This window comes from Anomaloglossus baeobatrachus, chromosome 7 (assembly GCF_048569485.1).
Source record: "Anomaloglossus baeobatrachus isolate aAnoBae1 chromosome 7, aAnoBae1.hap1, whole genome shotgun sequence".
Taxonomy (NCBI): Eukaryota; Metazoa; Chordata; class Amphibia; order Anura; family Aromobatidae; genus Anomaloglossus; species Anomaloglossus baeobatrachus.
The window spans coordinates 284,563,221-284,576,753 of NC_134359.1; the positions used below are offsets into that span (position 1 = coordinate 284,563,221).

The window sequence follows — 13,533 nt, forward strand, 5'->3', positions numbered from 1 at the left end:
CGCTGTGGAGCTGTCCGACTGAAGTCGGATATGCTTGCTTTCCAGCCGCTGTTGGAAGGATTGTAGGGCAAGATACACTGCTCTGTGTTCAAGAACATTGATCTGAAGAGTGGACTCTTGCTGAGTCCACGTACCCTGAGCGCTGTAGTGGAGAAAAACTGCTCCCCACCCTGATAGACTCGCGTCTGTCGTAACTATCGCCCAGGACGGGGATAGGAAGGACCTTCTTTTTGACCAAGAGGTGAGAAGAAGCCACCACCGTAGAGATTCCTTGGCCGCCTGAGAAAGAACGACGACTCTGTTGAGGGACGTCGACTCCTCGTCCCATTGGCGGAGAATGTCCCATTGTAGTGGACGCAGTAAAACTGCGCGAAAGGAACTGCCTCCATTGCTACCATCTTACGTAGGAAGTGCATGAGGCGTCTCAATGTGTGCGACTGGTTCTTAAAGAAGAGCTTGCAGCCCGTAGTGAATGCTGTTTGTCTAGCGGCAGCTTCACTATCGCTGAGAGAGTAAGAAACTCTATGCCTAGATATGTTATCGATAGGGTCGGGGTCGGATCTGACTTTAAAAAGTTGATGATCCACCCAAAACTCTAGAGAGTCTCCAGCGCAACGTTCGGGCAGTGTTGGCATGTTTCCTAAGAGAGTGCCTTGACAAGTAGATCGTCTAAATACGGGACCACAGAGTGACCCTGAGAGTGCAGGACTGTGACTACTGCTGCCCTGACCTTGGCGAAGACCAGTTGGACTGTCGCTAGCCGGAAGGTAGAGCTACGAACAGAGGGTGTTCGTCTCCTATAACGAAGCGTAGAAACGCTAGTGCTCTGGATCAATCGGCACGTGTGGATAAGCATCCTTGATGCCTAATGATGCTAGGAAATATCCTTGGGACCTTGAGGCGATGACATGGCGGAGGGATTCCATCCGGAACCGCCTGGTGTCCACGAGCTTGCTGAGCATTTTTAGATCCAGAACGGGACGGAACGGCCCGTTGTTATAGGTACCGCAAAGAATTTGGGGTAAAAACCGTGACCTTGTTCCTGAAGAGGAACGGGGGTCATCACTCTTTCTGCCTATAGAGTGCACCCTGTTTGCAGAAGAGCAGCGGCCCGGCCGGGAGGTGGAGAAATTCTGAAGAATCGAGTTGGAGGACGAGAAGTGAGCTCTATCCTGTACCCGTGAGACAGAATGTCTCACACTCAATGGTCATTGACCTATGGCAGCTAAATATCGCCAAGGCGGGAGAGCCTGCTACCGACCGAGGCCGCAAGTCATGAGGAAGCCGCCTTGGAAGCGGGTTTTCAGACTGTCGCTTTTTTGGGCGAGACTGAGCCCGCTAAGAATCTTAGCTCCTCTGATCCTTTTGAGTCCACATTGGACGAGGAAAAATGGGACCTGCCCGAGCCTCGAAAAGGCCGAAAACCCCGACTGCCTCTTGCTCTGTTGGGGTTTGTTGTGTCCGGGCTGAGGAAAGGATGAATCCTTACCCCTGGACTGTTTGATGGTTACATCCAACGCTCACCAAACAGTCGGTCAGCAGAAAAAGGCAACTGGTTAGGCAACCTTTTTTGGAAGCAGAATCTGCCTTCCATTCACTTAACGAGCAGACCAGGCTCTGCTTAAAAACACGGAGTAGCGGAGGCTACCGCCGCACGGTTCGCAGAGTCCAGGACAACCTGAATCGCGTAAGAAACAAATGCAGACATTTGAGAGGTTAAGGATGCCACCTGCGGCACAGATGTACGTGTAACCGTGTCAATCTGTGTAAGACAAGCTGAAATAGCTTGGAGTGCCCCAAGGGAGAGAATGCCGGAGCCAACGGTGCGCCGACAGCCTCATAGATGGCTTTCGACCAGAGATCCATCTGTCTGTCAGTGGCATCTTTGAGTTTGCAGTTCCATCTCCCACTGCAACTATGGATCTAGCTACAAGCCTGGAGATTGGAGGATGCCGCTCGGGACATTGGGTCCAGTCCTTGACCAAGTCAGGGGGCAGGGATAACGTGTATCCTAAGCCGTTTGGAGAAGCGCATATCTGGATAAGCGTGGTGTTCCTGGACTGCCTCTCTGAAGGCAGAGTGGTCCAGAAAAATACGTGAAGCTGACTCCTCCACTGGAGGAGCTGTGAGAAATAACCCACATTCTATAGATGGACGCTATAAGATTATTTACTATGGCGTCACAATCAGGTGTATCCAGATTGAGAGCGGTCTCAGGATCAGAATCCTGAGCCGCTACTTCCGCCTCATTACACAGCGAGTCCTTCTGTTAGGACCCTGATGAAACCGAGGCCGCTCATAGCGAGCCCACTTAGGCTGTCTGGGACTGACGTCCGTGCAGAGCCGTGACTCTGGGATGCGTGTGACATTCCCGGAGCTGTTAGTTATTCACACTGAGGGGGGCCATGGATCAATGATTCAACAGTGCCCATATTGTGAGAGACATGTCCGGACTGCTAGGCTTCTAGTATCATAGCCATAGTCTCAGAAAAACTGTCAGTAAATACTGCAGACACCGTCCTCATCCCCTGGCCATTAGTGCATACAATGGGAGTCTATGTACCTGCCGGCCGTATAGCCGTACATGCTGTACCAGCTGTATAGAAAAACATGTGGTTCTGCACCTTTGTTTTACACAGAGAATATGCTGATAACTCCTCCGCATAATCCAGGAGGGTATATACAACGTGCGACCAAACAGTGCAATGTATATAGTACAAGCATATCTATAAGTGCACTTCTGCACTAGTGGGGTTAGCACCACAGGTGCTGCTTAACGCCTGTTACAGCGATTGTGTGACTATCAGAATGCCAGGGCCTTCCACACTTGTCTCTGTATCGTACAGAAACTGACACTAATGGCTGCCGGTGTCCTTGTAGAGAAGGAAGCCGTGGGCGTGCCTGAGAAAGTGCGGGAATCCGGATTCACAGTGCACACAGTGAGAGGGGTGGAGTATGCAAAACATACTCCAGCTCTCAGCTCTGCTCTATGCAGCGTCACGCCCCTACCCTGACTGTCAGGGCTGTGGGCGGTAACGAAGGGAGACTAGGCCCAGAAGCCGGGGACTCGAGTTAACAGCGCGGCCGCCGTAAAAGCGCGGGCCGCGCTGAAGTCCCCGGCGCACCACAAGTGCCAGCCGCGCCGCAGTTCCAGCGGCCGGCGCGACCGATTCATAGAAGTGGCCAGCGTCCCGCCCCTCTCCTGACTGGCAGGTCTGGGGGCGGGAACGAACGGAAGCAGGCCGCAAAAGCCGGGGACTCTAGTTATCAGCGCGGCCGCCGTAAAAGCGCGGGCCGCGCTGAAGTCCCCGGCGCACCACAAGTGCCAGCCGCGCCGCTGCCAGCGGCCGGCGCGACCGATTCCTGGAAGTGGCCAGCGTCCCGCCCCTCTCCTGACTGGCAGGTCTGGGGGCGGGAACGAACGGAAGCAGGCCGCAAAAGCCGGGGACTCTAGTTATCAGCGCGGCCGCCGTAAAAGCGCAGGCCGCGCTGAAGTCCCCGGCGCACTACAAGTGCCAGCCGCGCCGCAGTCCCAGCGGCCGGCGCGACCAATTCCCATAAGTGAGCCTGCTTCAGCAAAGCTGAATGAGGCCATGGCACAGGCGCCGCAGCGCTGATGTCCCCCGGCGCACTACAACACCCAGCATGCTGCGGTGTGAGCGCCAAATGCACGGGGACACAGAGTACCTTGAGGAAGCAGGGCCATGTCCCTGATGTACTCCGCTCCATCCAGCATCTTCTCCAGGGGCTGTAGATGGAGCACGGTCTCAGTGCCTGGAGACCGGTAAATCCCACTTCACCCAGAGCCCTGTAAAAAGGGATGGGGAAGGAATCAGCATGTGGGCTCCTGCCGCCGTACCCGCAATGGGTACCTCAACCTTACAAACACCTCCGACATACAGTGGGGTGAGAAGGGAGCATGCTGGGGACACTATATGTGTCCTCTTTTCTTCCATCCGACATAGTCAGCAGCTGCTGCTGACTAAAAAGTGGAGCTATGCGTGGATGTGTTGCCTCCTTCGCACAAAGCACAAAACTGGTGAGCCAGTGATCCCACTGGGGGTGTATAGCCAGAAGGGGAGGGGCCTTACACTTTTAAGTGTAATACTTTGTGTGGCCTCCAGAGGCAATAGCTATACACCCAATTGTCTGGGTCTCCCAATGGAGCGACAAAGAAAAGAATTTACGGTAAGTAACAAAATTCTCTTTTTCTTCATCGTTCCTATGGGAGACCCAGACATTGGGACGTCTCAAAGCAGTCCATGGGTGGGAATAAACAGAAAACTGAGAAGTAGGCGAAACCTAACTTCACAAATGGGCGACAGCCGCCTGAAGGATGAGTCTGCCCAAGCTCGCATCTGCCGAAGCATGAGCATGCACTTGGTAGTGCTTTGAAAAGGTATGCAGGCTAGTCCAAGTGGCGGCCTGACAGACCTGCTGAGCCGTAGCCTGGTGCCTGAAAGCCCAAGAGGCACCGACAGCTCTGGTCGAGTGTGCCTTGATCCCTGGCGGGGGAGGCACCCGAGTACACTGGTAGGCATCGGATATGGCCGACCTAATCCAGAGAGCTAAGGTCGGCTTAGAAGCCGAGAGGCCCTTACGCCGACCTGTGGTTAGCACAAGGAGAGATGTGCACCGCCTAAGAACAGCGGTGCGAGACACATAGATCCGGAGCGCCCGCACCAGATCCAGAGTATGCAACGCTTTTTCGAAGCGATGAACAGGAGCCGGACAAAAGGAAGGCAGGGAAATGTCCTGGTTAAGGTGGAAAGGAGATACCACCTTAGGAAGAAAGTCCGGAGTCGGACGGAGAACCACCTTGTCTTGATGAAAAACCAAAAAAAGGTGACTCCGAAGAGAGAGCAGCCAAATCAGAGACTCTCCTGAGGGAAGTTATGGCCACTAGAAAGACCACTTTCTGTGAAAGACGAGACAAAGAAACCTCCCTAAGAGGCTCAAAGCGGGGTTTCTGCAAGGCCGTGAGGACCAGATTGAGGTCCCAGGGATCCAAGGGCCGCCGGTAAGGCGGAATGATGTGAGACGCACCCTGCATGAAGGTGCGGACCTGAGCCAGGCGGGCGAGACGCCGCTGGAACAACACTGACAGAGCCGAGACCTGTCCCTTGAGGGAATTGAGGGATAGTCCTAGCTGCAGACTGGACTGTAGAAAGGACAGAAGGGTCGGCAAGGAAAAAGGCCAAGGAGCATGGCCGGAAGAGCGACACCAGGACAGGAAAATTCTCCAAGTCCTGTGATAGATTTTTGCCGAGGAAGACTTCCGAGCCCGAGTCATAGTGGAGATGACTTCAGGAGGAATACCAGAAGCCGTCAAGATCCAGGACTCAAGAGCCACGCCGTCAATCTGAGAGCCGCAGAATTCTGGCGGAAAAACAGACCTTGTGAGAGAAGGTCTGGACGGTCCGGAAGATGCCACGGCACCTCTACGGACAGATGGAGCAGGTCTGGGTACCAAGCTCGCCTGGGTCAGTCCGGGGCAATGAGGATGACTCGACGGCCCTCCATTCTGATCTTGCGCAGAACTCTGGGCAAGAGAGCTAGAGGGGGAAACACGTAGGACAGACGAAACTGGGACCAATCTTGAACCAGCACGTCCGCTGCAAAGGCCTGAGGATCGTGGGAGCGAGCCACGTAAACCGGAACCTTGTTGTTGTGCCGGGATGCCATTAGATCCCCTTCCGGAGTGCCCCACTTGCGGCAGATTGACTGAAACACTGCCGGATGCAGGGATCACTCGCCACCGTCCACGGTTTGACGGCTGAGAATCTGCTTCCCAGTTTTCCACGCCTGGGATGTGGACTGCGGATATGGTGGACTTGGAGTCCTCCGTCCATTGAAGGATGCGTTGAACCTTCAACATTGCCAGGCGGCTGCGTGTCCCGCCTTGGTGATTGATGTAGGCAACCGCTGTCGCGTTGTCTGACTGGACTCGGATGTGCTTGCCCGCTAAAAGGTGGTGAAAGGCTAGGAGAGCTAGAAGCACGGCTCTGGTTTCCAGCACATTGATCGAGAGGGCTGACTCGGACGGAGTCCAAGTGCCCTGTGCTCGGTGGTGGAGACATACCGCTCCCCAGCCGGAGAGACTGGCATCCGTGGTGAGGATCACCCAGGACGGGGCCAGAAAGGAGCGTCCCTGAGACAGAGACGGGGGCCGAAGCCACCACTGAAGGGAACCCCTGGTCTGAGGCGACAGAGCCACCAGCCTGTGCAAGGAGGAAGTCCGCTTGTCCCAACAGCGGAGAATGTCCAGCTGCAGAGGACGCAGATGGAACTGGGCAAAGGGAACAGCCTCCATTGACGCCACCATCAGACCCAGCACCCGCATTAGGTGCCTGATGGAATGACGGCGGGATCTCAGCAGAGCGCGCACCGCCAGATGGAGGGACTGCTGTTTGACTAAGGGCAGCTTCACAAGTGCCGGTAGAGTCTCGAACTGCATCCCTAGGTACGTGAGCCTCTGGGTCGGAGTCAGAGTGGATTTGAGCAGGTTGACAAGCCACCCGAATTGGGTTAGAGTGGTGAGAGTGAGCGAGACACTCCGCTGACAGTCTGCGCTGGATGAAGCCTTGACTAGAAGGTCGTCCAGGTAAGGAATCACTGCCAACCCCTGGAGGTGCAGAACCGCACCCACTGCTGCCATGACCTTGGTGAATACTCGAGGGGCCGTGGCTAACCCGAAGGGGAGAGCCACGAATTGGAAATGTTCCTCTCCGATTGCAAAGCGTAGCCAACGCTGGTGTGAAACTGCAATTGGCACATGTAGATAGGCATCTCTGATGTCGATGGATGCCAGGAAATCTCCTTGGGTCATTGAGGCAATGACTGATCGCAGAGACTCCATGCGAAAATGCCGCACCTGAACATGCTTGTTGAGAAGCTTGAGATCCAGGATGGGCCGGAAGGAACCGTCCTTTTTGGGGACTAGGAAGAGATTTGAGTAGAAACCTCTGAACCGCTCCCGGGCCTGAACTGGTACAATTACTCCGTTGGCCTGCAAGGATGCCACGGCCTGAGCGAAGGCGGCGGCCTTGGAGCAGGGGGGAGTGGACAGAAAAAATCTGTTTGGCGGGCTGGAAGAAAATTCTATCCTGTAGCCGTGGGAGATGATATCCCGCACCCACTGATCGGAGACGTGTTGAAACCACACGTCGCCAAAGTGGGAGAGCCTGCCACCGACCAAGGACGTTGCTGGCGTGGCCAGATAGTCAAGAGGAGGCTGCCTTAGTGGCAGCAGCTCCTGCGGTCTTTTGTGGACGCGCCTTTGTGTGCCAGTTGGGTTTTTGGTCCTTGGCTGAGTTAGTGGACGAGGCCGAGGGCTTAGAGGATGACCAGTTGGAGGAACGAAAGGAACGAAACCTCGACTGGTTCCTACCCTGGGCAGGTTTCCTGGTTTTAGTTTGTGGCATGGAAGTACTCTTCCCGCCAGTAGCCTCCTTAATAATTTCGTCCAGTTGTTCACCGAATAGCCTGGATCCAACAAAAGGGAGTCCAGCAAGGTACTTTTTTGAAGAAGCATCTGCCTTCCACTCTCGAAGCCACAAGATCCTGCGGATAGCGAGGGAATTAGCCGAAGCCACCGCAGTGCGGTGAGAAGCCTCCATAGGATGAAAAAGCTGAAGCTTGGTAAGTTAAGGCAACCATTTCGGGCATAGATTCCCTGGTGAGGGAATGCATCTCCTCTAGAGAAGCAGAGATGGCTTTGAGAGCCCACACTGCTGCAAAAGATGGGGAGAACGAGGCCCCTGCCGCCTCATATACAGATTTGGCCAGAAGGTCAACCTGGCGGTCAGTGGAATCCTTAAGAGAGGTGCCATCAGCCACCGACACAACGGTCCGGGCTGAGAGCCTAGACACCGGAGGGTCTACCGTTGGCGAATGAGCCCACTCCTTGACCACCTCAGGTGGAAAGGGAAAACGGTCATCAGAACCACGCTTAGGAAAGCGTTTGTCAGGACAGGCCCTAGGCTTGGTCACAGCGGCCTGAAAACTGGAGTGGTTAAAGAACACACGCTTTGTCCTCTTAGGTGATGTAAACTGGTGCTTTTCTGCCAGAGAGGGTTGTTCCTCTGATACTGGCGGATTGAGATCCAGCACAGAATTAATGGACGCAATCAAATCACCAACATCTGCGTCACATTCGGATAGATCAATGGGGCACATGGAGGTAGCGTCCGAGCCCCCAGTAAAGACATCCTCCTCGTCCTGCGAGTCAACTTGTGACTCAGAGCCGCGGGACGAGGAAGGAGAGGTGACCCTGCGTCTCCTTTTAGGAGGACGGGGTCTGGGACCAGATCAAGAATCCTCTGTGAGCTCTGCTGAGCGAGCCGTAGCAGCAGAGGCGCCCTGTGAAGGGGGCTGATGCATGCTCAGCAGAGTCCGGGACAGCTGTCCCATGGAGTCGGCAAAGGACTGGGAGATAGACTTAGAGAAGGATTCTACCCAAGCCGGGGGTTCAGCCACAGGAGCCGGAGCAGCCGGAGGGACCACTGGGAGTGAGACTCCAGGCTGAGGCATTGTCAGGTTAGAGCAGGCATCACAATGTGGATATGTGCTCGGTTCAGGCAGTAGGAGCTTACATGCAGTGCATATTGAGTACAGCCTTGCAGCCTTGCTCCTTGTGTGAGACATGCTGCTGAAGTGGGGGCTCTGAGCCAGAATGACCCCCAGAGAGTATATAAGAAGGTCCACAACCGGAGGTTGTGGCTTACCAGACCGTTTGTGTGCCCTCCAGATCCCACAGCCCGGACCCCCAAGCAGCTTAGCAGGAATGCTGCAGCCAGTGTCTGATCCAGAGAAGAACGCTGAGAAAATGGCGCTGGAGCGAGGAGAGGGGGCGGGACCTGCTCTGAGAGCGGGACCTGGAGGGCCAAGGAGATTTACAGGGGAGTGGACATGTACTCAGAGAGGAGTAACCCTCCCCTGTACCGAACGGCCGCTGGGCGGAGCCGCACTGTTCCTCTGCATGATTGACATGCGAGGGCAGTGAAATCGAAAGTAGGCCTCCGGCGAAGCCGGGGCCTAAATTTAAACGACGCGGCCGGCGAGCAGGCACCATCGGCGCGGTTCTCAGGCGACAGCCAGAGAACCGGCCGGAAATGTCACAAAAGTTACACAGCACACTCTCCCACCATAATAAAGTACCGGGACCACCAAATATAAACGTCTCAGGTACTTAGCTTCTGAGACGCTGGGCCAGGTCCCTGAGGGATGAGTGCTCCGGTCCAGCAGGATCCTGAAGGGCTGCGGATGGAGACCGGTCTCCTGCAAAGCAAGGAGAACCGTGCTGGCTCCCACTTCAAGCCAGAGCCCGAGGGATGATGAAGGAGCGCGGCATGTAAGGCTCCAGCCCTGAAATCAACCTTAACAGCACCGCCGACACAGTGGGGTGAGAAGGGACATGCCGGGAGTGCAGGCTTGGACACGCTTTTCTTCAAAAACTTTCCAAAAATGAAAAATCAGATGAGAATGCATGTGTGGATGTATGCCTCCTGAACACAAAGCAATGAACTGGCTAGATCTGGTTAACCAGGGGGTGTATATGCTCAGAGGGAGGAGCTACACTTTTTAGTGTAGTACTTTGTGTCCCCACCGGAGGCAGAAGCTATACACCCAATGTCTGGGTCTCCCATAGGAACGATAAAGAAAAGTAAACCTATACATGTTTGGTGTCTACGAACTCGCACTGACCTGAGGCATCACACCCACACATCAGTTTTACCATACAGTGAACACCGTGAATAAAATATCTCAAAAACAATAGTGTTATCGCACTTTTATTTTGCTATTTTTCCGCATTTGGAATTTTTTTTTGCCGTTTTCCAGTACACTATATGGTAAATCTTATGGTTTAATTTAAAAGTACAGCTCGTTCCACAAAAAAAATGAGCCCTCACGTGACCATATTGACTGAAAAATAAAAAAGTTACATCTCTCGGAAGAAGAATGGCGGAAAAAAAAAACCAGAAAGCGAAAAATCGTCCGGTCGTGAAGGGGTTAAGTATTGTATTACCAAAAAGACTAAAGCATACCGATGGTGCAGATGGTGAAACTAACGTCAATGGGTCATCTGACACTTACTGGACCACGCCGGAGGAGCCCTTCAGGTTGTGGGTGCAGTACTGCTTCAGCACATCCCAGATCTTGATGGTGCTGTCACAGCCCCCTACAGGTAGAGAAGAGTAATGCAGGTATATGCAGATACACAGCGTCAGCAGCCAGAAACATGTAATGATCATAAAAAGCACAAATGTTAAAGTTTTGCTTTTTGTTTAATTTTTCAACTAATTTTATAGTATTTTATTCACCACTTTAATACACCTAAATCCATATGGAGCGTCAGACTGGTAGAACTAAACCAAACCTTAGAGAATGGATCTGCAGCACCTTGGTTATTAGTCCGTGTCCCTCAGACGGTATTCCTGCGATCTGCCTCCCTAGCACCTTTTCTGATCATGAGGCTCCAACATTGACTTAAAACCGGGCCTAGAAACAGAAGAGGTGCTGAGCAAGCGGGTCACGGGGTTCTGATGCTGCAGCCACGGACCGATGACCCGGCCCATCTGGACCAGGGTGCTGCAGAGCCATTCGCTCAGATTTACCATCTGATTGCAGAATGTTTGTTATGGGGGGGGGCAGCCAATTGTCAACAACATATAGAAATTTGCTTGACAGCAGTCGATGGAACCATAAGAAACAACAGACTGGAGAGGGCCCATTGCCTTCTATGGGAGAGTGTTAGGGCATGCTCTTCGACCTGTGCAGGGAGGGTGGAGGTGGGGAATGATGACCAACTATTATTGTGCTTGGTGGATCCTGTGTAAGATATATCACTTTTTCAGCAGTTTCATATTTAGCACTTTTCAGCAGTCTCACTATCATCAGAGGCAGGGGAAAAAAAACATATATACCCAATTATATATGATTTTTTTTCTCCTGCTTGTGATGATAGTGAGACTGCTGAAAAAAGATTATATATATATATATATATATATATATATATATATAATCTTTATCTTTTCAGCAGTCTCACTATCATCACAAGCAGGAGAAAAAAAAATCATATATATTATATATAAATATACACAATCACATATATATGATTTTTTTTTCCTGCCCGCGATGATAGTGAGACTGCTGAAAAGAGATATATATAATGTGTGTAATGTAAAGATATAGATATATATAAATACATACATACATACAGATAGATATATCTCTTTTCAGCAGTCTATCATCACGGGCAGGAAAAAAAAATCATATACATGTATAATGTATTTTACGTAGTAGCTATAGTCAGAGAAAGAGGGTTGGAGCACGGGCCTCACCTGTGGCCAGCAATGTAGAGGTAGAGTCGAAGGCCATACTAGCAACCGGCGCGGTGTGAATGGCCTTCCATGTCCGAGTGCATATGCCCGTCTGCCACTGCCATTGTTTTAGTAGCAAAGCGCGGCTGCTGGTTACCAGGATCTGCAGGGAAAACACAACTTAAAGGGGATGTCCATCTTTGCACCCACTTTCGATTACTTGCTCCGATGCATCCAAAGTAAAAAGAAAATATTACAGATAATCCTGATTAATAATCTGCTACCGTTTTACGTCTACATCTCCTACACAGACTTATACGTCACCATGGTTACAGACTACAAACAAACCCTGTGTAGTCGGACCGAGCATTCATATCTGAATGTACCCCCTGCTTCTTACCGACCTCCTAAATTTAGAAACAGGGAGCAGAAGTTACAAGATATGATTGTGGGATCGGACCACACTGACTGTTTGTAGACTATAGCTATGGAAACACATAGGTTTACATAGGAGCTGTATACACTAAACGGTACTTTTTTTTCTTTTTTTTTTTTTTTTTAGCCAAAACGGGATGCATTCAAGTGATATACAATGAAGTAACACATTCTGTTCGGGGGAAGGGGGGGGGGGTCTTTGATTTTAGTTACCTCGTCATCAGGGCTGAGTATAAAACACGTGATGTCCTCCTGATCATCCTAGAAGAAATTAGATTAGTGAAATGACGCTTCATATAGGACTGTATCAGCCGGGGGCGACTCAATCTCACCTCCTGGCAGTGAAGGGGAGCCACAAGCTCTTGTTATTGCCCCTTACAGACACCAGATGGCAGAAGCAGCACATGCTACACCCAGACCACGGCCCCCCACCATCCCCATCACCTTCTATGGAGGAGCGTTTTCGGCCTGTGCCGGTCCCTCACCTGTTCTATGCTGCGGGTGATGGTCCCGGTGGCGATCTCCAGGACATTCAGCTTATTGCCACATATACATAACAGATGACTCCCATCTTTACTGATCTGTCAGAGAAAAAAGAAATCATCATCATCGATTCCCTGCAGCCGCTAAACACCCCAGACGTCGATGTGGAAGGATCTGCTGATACCTGAACTCTGCCTTTTTTATAGAACGGCTCAATTTTCTTCTCCACGGCGTAACTGGAAAATACAGACAATGGGTGATATGGTCTCCACCGGAGAATTAAGAAGCCCCCCACAGTCTAATAATGAAGACCCCACAGAACCCTAGAATAAGGGAACAGAAAGGTCCCAGGGGAGAAGAATCAGCCCTGCCTGGGGAGGACCCTCTGCAAATCAGTATTGGGGGTCTCAATTCAATTAGGGGCGTTTCAATTAATTGAGGGCTCTGGTCTGAGGGTCTCAAATCATTTAAGGGTCTGGTCTTGGGGGGTTTCAATTAACGTAGAGGTCTGGACTGGGGGGGGGAATCTCAATAGATTTAAGGGTCTGGTCTTAATTAAAGAGTCCGGTACTGGGGAAGGGAGTCTTAATTTAGGGGTCTGATACTGGGGATCTCAAGTCACTTAGGGTTCTGGTCAAGGAGGGGGGGTCTCAATTCATTTTATTGGTCTGGTACTGAAGGTCTAAGCTTATTTAGGGGTTTGATTGAAAGGGTCTCAATATAGTTAGGGGGGTCGGGGGGGGGGCTTAATTTAAGGGTCTGGTACTTGGGGTTTCAGGTTACTTAGGGGTCTGGTAATGGGGGGGTCAATTAATTTTATTGGTCTGGTACTAAGGGGTACTTCACATACAGCGAGATCGCTGCTGAGTCACGGTTTTTGTGACCTCATTAGCGATCTCGCTGTGTGTGACACTGAGCAGCGATCTGGCCCCTGCTGTGAGATCGCTGCTCGTTACACACAGCCCTGGTTAATTTTTTTATTGTTGCTCTCCCGTTGATAGGCACACATCGCTGTGTGTGACAGCGAGAGAGCAACAATCCTGAATGTGAAGGGAGCAGGAGCCGGCGTCTGACAGCCTGCGGTAAGCTGTAACCAAGGTAAACATCGGGTAACCAAGGTGGTTACCCGATATTTACCTTCGTTACCAGCCTCCGCAGCTCTCACACTGCCAGTGCCGGCTCCTGCTCCCTGCACACGCTAAGTTAAGCGGTGTGAGCTGGTAACTAACGTAAACATCGGGTAACCATACCCGATGTTTACCTTAGTTACCAGTGTCCGCAGCTTCCAGACGCC

General features: G+C 51.9%; 1 protein-coding gene across 1 annotated transcript in view; it reads right to left on the reverse strand.

Moving 5' to 3' along the window:
- TBL3 (transducin beta like 3) overlaps nucleotides 1–13,533 on the reverse strand; it is a 41,346-nt gene that overhangs the window by 26,837 nt on the left and 976 nt on the right. Inside the window, exons 2-6 of the mRNA XM_075318311.1 lie at nucleotides 12,424–12,475; nucleotides 12,242–12,337; nucleotides 11,970–12,017; nucleotides 11,343–11,484; nucleotides 10,096–10,180 (exon numbers count right to left, since the gene is read on the reverse strand). Of these exons, the coding sequence (XP_075174426.1) occupies nucleotides 10,096–10,180; nucleotides 11,343–11,484; nucleotides 11,970–12,017; nucleotides 12,242–12,337; nucleotides 12,424–12,475 (423 nt within the window). The remainder of the gene's footprint in view (nucleotides 1–10,095; nucleotides 10,181–11,342; nucleotides 11,485–11,969; nucleotides 12,018–12,241; nucleotides 12,338–12,423; nucleotides 12,476–13,533) is intronic.